Source organism: Cherax quadricarinatus, chromosome 28 (genome assembly GCF_038502225.1).
Source record: "Cherax quadricarinatus isolate ZL_2023a chromosome 28, ASM3850222v1, whole genome shotgun sequence".
In the NCBI taxonomy this organism is placed as follows: Eukaryota; Metazoa; Arthropoda; class Malacostraca; order Decapoda; family Parastacidae; genus Cherax; species Cherax quadricarinatus.
This window is the reverse complement of record NC_091319.1, coordinates 20,209,885-20,219,580: the sequence shown is the minus strand read 5'-3', so window position 1 is coordinate 20,219,580 and position 9,696 is coordinate 20,209,885. Positions and strand designations below refer to the sequence as shown.

The 9,696-nt window shown below is 41.3% G+C and overlaps 1 protein-coding gene across 3 annotated transcripts in view; it reads left to right on the top strand.

Annotated features, from left to right (window-relative positions):
* The window catches only part of aop (anterior open), a 399,666-nt gene extending 394,065 nt beyond the window's left edge, over positions 1-5,601 (top strand). For all 3 annotated transcript variants that reach the window (XM_070089453.1, XM_070089451.1, XM_070089452.1), the window contains 2 exons: positions 2,936-3,043; positions 3,305-5,601. In XM_070089453.1, coding sequence (XP_069945554.1) covers positions 2,936-3,043; positions 3,305-4,542 — 1,346 coding nt within the window. In that variant the 3' untranslated portion in view covers positions 4,543-5,601. The remainder of the gene's footprint in view (positions 1-2,935; positions 3,044-3,304) is intronic.
* The last annotated feature ends 4,095 nt before the right edge of the window (positions 5,602-9,696 follow it).

The following is a 9,696-nucleotide window of genomic DNA, read 5'->3' as shown; positions in this document are numbered from 1 at the left end:
GGAAAAGTGTACGGTAGGGTTATAATTGAAAGAATTAGAGGTAAGACAGAATGTAGGATTGCGGATGAGCAAGGAGGTTTTAGAGTGGGTAGGGGATGTGTAGATCAGGTGTTTACATTGAAGCATATATGTGAACAGTATTTAGATAAAGATAGGGAAGTTTTTATTGCATTTATGGATTTAGAAAAGGCATATGATAGAGTGGATAGAGGAGCAATGTGGCAGATGTTGCAAGTATATGGAATAGGTGGTAAGTTATTAAATGCTGTAAAGAGTTTTTATGAGGATAGTGAGGCTCAGGTTAGGGTGTGTAGAAGAGAGGGAGACTACTTCCCGGTAAAAGTAGGTCTTAGACAGGGATGTGTAATGTCACCATGGTTGTTTAATATATTTATAGATGGGGTTGTAAAGGAAGTAAATGCTAGGGTGTTTGGGAGAGGGGTGGGATTAAATTATGGGGAATCAAATTCAAAATGGGAATTGACACAGTTACTTTTTGCTGATGATACTGTGCTTATGGGAGATTCTAAAGAAAAATTGCAAAGGTTAGTGGATGAGTTTGGGAATGTGTGTAAAGGTAGAAAGTTGAAAGTGAACATAGAAAAGAGTAAGGTGATGAGGGTGTCAAATGATTTAGATAAAGAAAAATTGGATATCAAATTGGGGAGGAGGAGTATGGAAGAAGTGAATGTTTTCAGATACTTGGGAGTTGACGTGTCGGCGGATGGATTTATGAAGGATGAGGTTAATCATAGAATTGATGAGGGAAAAAAGGTGAGTGGTGCGTTGAGGTATATGTGGAGTCAAAAAACGTTATCTATGGAGGCAAAGAAGGGAATGTATGAAAGTATAGTAGTACCAACACTCTTATATGGGTGTGAAGCTTGGGTGGTAAATGCAGCAGCGAGGAGACGGTTGGAGGCAGCGGAGATGTCCTGTTTAAGGGCAATGTGTGGTGTAAATATTATGCAGAAAATTCGGAGTGTGGAAATTAGGAGAAGGTGTGGAGTTAATAAAAGTATTAGTCAGAGGGCAGAAGAGGGGTTGTTGAGGTGGTTTGGTCATTTAGAGAGAATGGATCACAGTAGAATGACATGGAAAGCATATAAATCTATAGGGGAAGGAAGGCGGGGTAGGGGTCGTCCTCGAAAGGGTTGGAGAGAGGGGGTAAAGGAGGTTTTGTGGGTAAGGGGCTTGGACTTCCAGCAAGCGTGCGTGAGCGTGTTAGATAGGAGTGAATGGAGACGAATGGTACTTGGGACCTGACGATCTGTTGGAGTGTGAGCAGGGTAATATTTAGTGAAGGGATTCAGGGAAACCGGTTATTTTCATATAGTCGGACTTGAGCCCTGGAAATGGGAAGTACAATGCCTGCACTTTAAAGGAGGGGTTTGGGATATTGGCAGTTTGGAGGGATATGTTGTGTATCTTTATATGTTTATGCTTCTAGACTGTTGTATTCTGAGCACCTCTGCAAAAACAGTGATAATGTGCGAGTGTGGTGAAAGTGTTGAATGATGATGAAAGTATTTTCTTTTTGGGGATTTTCTTTCTTTTTTGGGTCACCCTGCCTCGGTGGGAGACGGCCGACTTGTTGAAAAAAAAAAAAAAAAATAAAAAATATATATATATATATATATCTCCCCCTCCCCCTCCCCCCAGATGCATACACACTTATTATGACCCACTTTTTGCATCTGACCCTTATTTTAATCCACATAATCCTTAAATTTATACATAACTAATCCTTCAACATTATTGCTACCCCTTCCCTTTCCTCTCTCTCAGATACCCCTGATTTAATCCCATTTATTTCTCCCTACTGAAACTCCCTTACTCCCTTCAGCTTTGTATCGCTTAGAGCCAGGACATCCAACTTCTTTTCATTCATAACATTGGCAATCATATCGTTCTTATCTGTACTACATCCATGCACTCAAATATCCCAGTTTTATAAAGTTTTTCTTCTTTTTTAGTAGTTTATACAGGAGAAGGGGTTACTAACCCATTGCTCCCAGCATTTTAGTTGCCTCCTACAACATGCATTGTTTATGAGGGAAAGATTCTTTTTCACTTTCCCATGGAGATAAGAAAATAAAGGAGAACAGGAACTATTAAGGAAAGAGAAGAAAAACCCAGATGGCGTGTGTGTATATATGCGTGTGCATGCCTGTGTAGTGTGACCTAAGCACAAGCAGAAGCAGCAAGATATACCTGTTATCCTGCGTGTTTATGAGACACCAGCAATCCTACCATCATGTAAAACAATTACAGGTTTCCATTTCACACTCACTTGGCAGGACAGTAGTACCTTCCTGGGTGGTTGCTGTCTACCAGCCTACTACATACACAAATACACTTTTTGTTTACCCACACTCAGCCTTGTCAGTTTTCTTGAATCCCTCAAACACTAAAATGCTCACCCTGAACAGCATATCTTTATCCAAACACCCATTATTTCCATTCCCATCTAACACTTAAACATACCTCCACATCTTTTGATACCACTGCCACATTACTACAGATTCTTTGTCCAGTGTTCTCTAATCAACCTACCATCCACTTTAGATTTATACACACTCACCCTGTCTAAATTTCACCTCCATTCTTTGAACACAACCAAACCATCTTATGATTGTTTATTCATTCTGGTCCTTTCTTTTGTATATAGTTATTTCATGAAGGGAAGAGCTATAGTAAATTGAGGCACTTTAGAATAATCACACAACAGTTTGTAAACATAAAACATTAATTGCACTTAAAAAAGTAAGTAGAAACTATTATAAGGTGATTTGCATCAACTGTGTAACTCTAGTGTTATTTAATAGATGCTTGGGGCATTGACTGAAAAATTATATTTTTTAAGTTTTTACTTTGTAAATGCTGTACTATATATTATCAAGTGTGATGCTATAATTAGATTTGTCTTTAACAGCTGCAGACCCGCGGATGTGGTCCCGTGATGATGTGACAGCATTTCTCAGATGGTTTGAGCGAGAGTTTGAATTGCCAACCATCGAACTGTCCAAGTTTTGCATGAATGGTAAGTCATCTCTCTATTATTGCTGTTACTAGATGGTGTACAATACTTAGAATATAAGTACAGATAGTATTAACCTTTATCTGTTAATGGAACTTGAATTTCATGAAAACTTCTAGAGCTGCTGTGATCTATAAAAAGACTGGTATCATATGTTGGATATGATTTTATTAAATAATATGATTGCTTGTTTCTAAAATACATACATTGAATAAAATGGGAGTGTGTTAATAGAGGTTGATTACCATCTTTTTTTTTTTTCAGGAAAGGCATTATGCATGCTGACCAAATCAGACTTGGCTGATCGTGCTCCAGGGGCTGGAGACATACTGCACAACACTCTTCAGTTCCTTTTACGTGATGCCCCACAGGTGCCTCAGTCCCCTCTCACACCTCACCATCCACTGCTCTCACCTTCACCTCTCACCACATCACCTGGACAGCCATGGTCCATAATGAACCATGATATACATAATTTCAGCCACTTGTTGCACCAGGGCGGTTCTGTCACTCTGAGTCCTGCACCGTCGGAGCAGAGTGGAGGATCTCCCCGCCACCCTGATACAGCCTCCTCCACCTCTTCTACCTCCACAGCAGCCTATCACCATTCCTCTGCTGCCTCCACAGGTTCTGCTCATTCTGGCAGTCAGTCAGATTCGGAAGATTCAACACGAGATTCTTCTTCGCCACAGCGATCTCCCCTACCACCAAATAATGTCAGTGCTGTGTCTGCATTCCCTGCCCATGCCTTGGCCTCCCTTAAACACATTACTGACTGTCAGCGAGCTGCTGCTGCTGCTGCTGCCGCTGCAGCTGCAGCAGCCCAGAATGTAAACTCTCATCAGGATAATCTACAACAGCATCAACACCATCAGCTTCAACACCAACACCAGCATCAGTCACAGCCGCCATCACTACAACCTCAGGGACCTATAGGACCAAATGAAGAGCCAGTTGAAACCGGAACCAATGGTCGCCTTCTGTGGGATTTCCTACAGCAGTTGTTAAATGACCCACAACAACGATACTCTCGCCACATTGCCTGGAAGAACCGTGATACTGGGGTGTTTAAAATTGTGGATCCACCAGGATTGGCACGCCTCTGGGGAATACAAAAGAATCACTTGAGTATGAACTATGACAAGATGTCTCGTGCTTTACGTTATTACTACCGTGTCAATATTCTTCGTAAGGTACAGGGTGAGCGACATTGTTACCAGTTCCTTCGTAACCCCTCTGAATTGAAGAGCATCAAGAATATCAGTATGCTGCGCTCCACACCTCTTCAATCCCCACGCTCCAAGGATACTATTCCTATTGTACAGCCTGCGCCAATGGAAGAGGAGGAGGGCCCCACAGATCTCTCAATGTCATCCATTCATCATCAGTACCATGCCTCTCCTGCTCCCATGGAAACCCAACCCCAGAACTTAACTTGTGAGCCCCACAACCTCTCTGTCACAATTAAGACTGAAGAGTACCTGGAACATAGTTATGAATAACTGCCCAACTTTGAAATAATTGGTCTTGCTGGACCTTCCCAATCTGACCTGGCCTTATGCTGCCACAACAGGTTGTCCTGCCATAAAGCATAGGGTCGGGTCTGCTGCCCTTGGCCCGTGCACCCCACCTGACATTGCTGCTGTGAGGGTAGCTTTGCTGGTGGTGGTGGTACTGGGCTGTAGTGGCTGTGAGGGTGATGCACGTGCATCACCCAGGGCATTGGTGGAGCTTGGTCTTACTGTGGCACACTGTAGTGCTGTGAGACCACTGAGGGTGCCTACCCTATTCAAGAGAAGGGTTAATGGCTGCCAGCTCCGTGCCTTGCTCAGGTGGGCAGGTGGTTGAGAGCCCTAAATGGCCTATCACTATCTGCTTGCTGCCTACACTGTGGCTTGCTGTGATAACAGATGTACACTCCCTCTTCAAATCCTAAACTCCAGGCTAGAACTCAGTCTAACTGCCATTCAACTCCCCACATGTACAAAGGCATCTAAGCTGTAAGATTCTGTCCAGTAGTGTTTATATCACTGACACTCTGGTATCTTCTCTGGTGTGTGCCGGGCACGAGGATGGAGTGCAATCTCTGCTCTTTTTTGGGGGCTGGAGCTTGGCTGTATAGTACCTGGCATGTAGTATGCATGGGATACAAGAAGTATCACCTTTTCTCTTGTGATATACCATCATTCCAAACTCAGTATAGGCTTGATCATTCAAGCAAGTGTACATGTTGCTAGATTGGCTTTGATTTTCACCCCTATTCTCCAAGAGAATAGGAATGAAGGTCTTTGACCACTGTTGGGAAGAAAAATTGCCAGATATTGCTAGACGTGCTCCTGTCCCGTGCTGACCACTTTCCTGGAGATGTGTGTAGACTTCATGTGTTAATGTGATTTCTGTCTTTCAATCAATTGATCACTTATTATTTTTACGTGTTTTTAGAAAAAACAAATTTACAAATTGTACACCTCACATGTTCTTTACTACACTGTATGCATATAGATATATATTATAACTGTATAAAGTTGTATTTATAAAATAAACTTGTTTTGTACATAAAAGGTGTCTTTAAGGGCCTTTTTATAGACCTTTAGTTTTCATCTTGGACATTTAAGGATACATAAATATTCATGAAGTTTGATTTCATTCTCCTCTCTGAAACATTAAATTGCTCTGACTTGGTTACATTGTTCTTCTTAAGACCTCCTCTTTTGCAGACTTTCCTGCATTCTAATAATTTATTTATGAAAATATATAAATAGTAATGACTGATAGATTTTTTGAGAAACTCCTAGTTTGCACTACATTTCTACATTAAAGATTACTAAAGAGCCACAGGCCTTGGATACAAGCCAGATTCATGGATTTAAGTATTTATGAAGAAAGGCAAAATCCATCAGTACAAATACAGTGGACCCTCGCCTAACGCTATTAATCCGTTCCTGAGAGCTCAATGTTAGGCAAAATAATCGTTAGGCGAATTAATTTTCCCCTTAAGAAATAATGGAAATCAAATTAATCCGTTCCTGACACCCCAAAGTATGAAGAAAAAAAAAACTTTTAGCACATGAAATATTAATTTTAATACACACAAACTGAAGACATGCACAGTTACATGACACTTACCTTTATTGAAGATCTGGTGATGATGATGGGATGGGAGGAGACTGTGGATGGTGTTAATGTTTAGAAGGAGAATCCCCTTCCATTAGGACTTTAGGTGGGAAGTCCTTTTCCGGGGTTACTTCCCTTCTTCTTTTAATGCCACTAGGACCAGCTTGAGAGCCACTGGACCTCTGTCGCACAAATCTGTCCATAGAGGCCTGTACCTCCCGTTCCTTTATGACATTCCTAAAGTGTTTCACAACATTGTCAGTGTAATAGTCACCAGCACAGCTTGCAATAGCTGTGTGAGGGTGATTTTCATCAAAAAAGGTTTGCACTTTAAGCCACATTGCACACATTTCCTTAATCTTTGAAGTAGGCAACTTCTTCAATTTCTCTATCCCCTCCTCCAAAGCAGTTTCCTCAGGTGTGGCCTCTTGCTGTTGAAGATGATCTAGCAGCTCATCAGTGGTTAGTTCTTCATTGTCCTCCTCCACCAACTCTTCCACATCCTCCCCACTAACCTCCAACCCCAAGGACTTCCCCAATGCCACAATGGATTCCTCAACTGGCATACGCTTCTCAGGGTTAGCCTCAAATCCTTCAAAATCCCTTTTGTCTACACATTCTGGCCACAGTTTCTTCCAAGCAGAGTTCAAGGTCCTCTTAGTCACTCCCTCCCAAGCCTTACCTATAAGGTTTACACAATTGAGGATATTAAAGTGATCTCTCCAAAACTCTCTTAGTCAACTGAGTTTCTGAGGTCACTACAAAGCACCTTTCAAACAGAGCTTTTGTGTACAGTTTTTTGAAGTTTGCAATGACCTGCTGGTCCATGGGCTGCAGGAGAGGAGTGGTATTAGGAGGCAAAAACTTGATCTTAATGAAGCTCATGTCTGCAGAAAGTCACTCTGCCATGTCTGAAGGATGACCAGGAGCATTATCTAATACCAGGAGGCACTTAAGGTCAAATCTATTTTCAATTGGGTAATTTTTCACATCGGGGGCAAATGCATGGTGTAACCAGTCATAGAAAAAGTCCCTAGTGACCCATGCCTTACTGTTTGCCCTCCACACCACACAAATTAGCCTTGAGGATATTCTTTTGCCTGAACGCTCTGGGAGTTTGAGTGATACACCAATAAAGGCTTCACTTTGCAGTCACCACTAGCATTGGCACACATCAACAGAGTAAGCCTGTCTTTCATAGGCTTATGTCCTGGGAGTGCCTTTTCCTCCTGAGTAATGTAGGTCCTGCTTGGCATTTTCTTCCAAAACAGGCCTGTTTCATCACAATTAAACACTTGTTCAGGTTTCAATCCTTTAGCCTTTATGTACTCCTTGAATTCATGCACATATTTTTCAGCTGCTTTGTGGTCTGAACTGGCAGCCTCACCATGCTTTATCACACTATGTATGCCACTACAATTCTTAAATCTCTCAAACCAATCTTTGCTGGCCTTAAATTCACTCACATCACCACTAGTTGCAGGCATTTTTCTAATTAAATCCTCATGCAACTTCCTAGCCTTTTCACATATGATCGCTTGAGAGATGCTATCTCCTGCTATCTGTTTTTTGTTTATCCACACCAATAAATGTCTCTCAACATCTTCTATCACTTGCGATCTCTGTTTCGAAAACAAAGTTGCACCTTTGGCAAGAACAGCTTCCTTGATTGCCGTTTTCTTGGCCACAATAGTAGCAATGGTTGGTTTAGGCTTACTATACAACCTGGCCAGCTCGGAGACACGCACTCCACTTTCATACTTAGCAATGATCTCTTTCTTCATATCCATTGTAATTCTCACCCTTATTCCTGTAGGGTTGGCACTAGAAGCTTTCTTGGGGCCCATGGTGACTTATTTTGCAGGTGCAATCACTAAAAACGCTGTGATAATACGAAATGTTCCGATTGTATGCTTGGATGTGACCGTGGAGGCTGGCTTGTAAACACTGCCACCCATGGAACAAGTGAGGCTGGCTCAGGCCGCACGTGGATGCGTCTCGGACGAATCGCGTTGAGCGAGTTTTTTAGCGCTAGGCGAGGCAAAATTTTTGCGTTAAAATGTATCGCTAGGCGGATTTAACGTTATGCAATGCCATTGTTAGGCGAGGGTCCACTGTACTCCAGTGTTCATTGAAGAATAAGTTGAAAGTGGAATTCCATTGGCCTAAAAAATGCAAATACAGTGGACCCCCGGTTAACGAACTTTTTTCATTCCAGTAGTATGTTCAGGTGCCAGTACTGACCGAATTTTTTCCCATAAGGAATATTGTGAAGTAGATTAGTCCATTTCAGACCCCCAAACATACACGTACAAACGCACTTACATAAATACACTTACATAATTGGTCGCATTTTGAGGTGATCGTTAAGCGGGGGTCCACTGTATAGCCTTATTCACAAGAGGCAGTAGAATAACAGGAATCCTTTGACATGACCCATAAGAAATTCCCACAGCACTTGCAATGCCCTGGATACTCTGACAACAATCTTCATGAATAGCTTATTTTTTCAACATTGGTGTCTGTCTTTGGTGGAATGTTCATTATCATCCACTAATGTTCATCCTGCTTTGAATTGAGGAAACCATTCAGAATACTCCGTCTGACCTGTTGTTTTGCTGTTAAATGCTTGCTGGAGCATTTTGTGAGTTTCACTAGCTGTTTAAGCAAGTTTGAAACAATTTCACATTTTTTTTTTTTTTTTTTAAGATTTCATTTTGTTACACAAAAATTAGCAACAGCATACTAACAACAGAAATATGCCTGTCTAACCTCAATGAAATGACCAACTACAGTGAAACTTGCCATGCTGTGCAGTACACTCCTTCGTGACCCACTCCCCCGCCATATATCACTTAGAAAGCTCGTGAAAATTTGAGTCAGGAACTTTTAATAGCTTTGTATTTTAGGACAGGATAATTTTTTTTCACAGCTATTAAATCATTCTGACAATTACCAAGGGTTTGGAAAAGTAAATGCAGTTATATAATTCATGTACAGTGGAACCCCGATTTTCGTCTGATCCGGTTATCATACAGTTCAGTTTTCGACCACTTTTTGGCGAAATTTTCCCCATTTTCGTACATCCCCTTGGAAATCGTCTGTACTAGACATGTCCGTGGGACGTGGTTGCTCATACGTTCATGACTCAGTCTGCCTTTGTTACTCGTTCACTAAGTGTCCCTCTAGTCGTAACGCCATAGTAATAGCATTAACATATAATGATAATCACTCTTGGGCACACTAAATGTCTTATTTTACATTAATATAGACATTTTCATTAATCCATCTATGGTATTTTCTTCAAAATTATATAAGAAACACATTACATACCATATAAACATGCAGTGTTTATATGCTACGGAGGAGTGGTAGTCAGGTGGAGGGAAAACATTACATTTTCTCTGACCAGAGAAAACGTGTATGAATCTGCGTTGGCCCAGTCACTTCCCTTAATACGTAATGCTTTTGTTTACAATTCTCGGCATGAATTATTCATTATTTCTCTCTTGGTTTATGATGGTATCTAAAGGTAGTTGTTA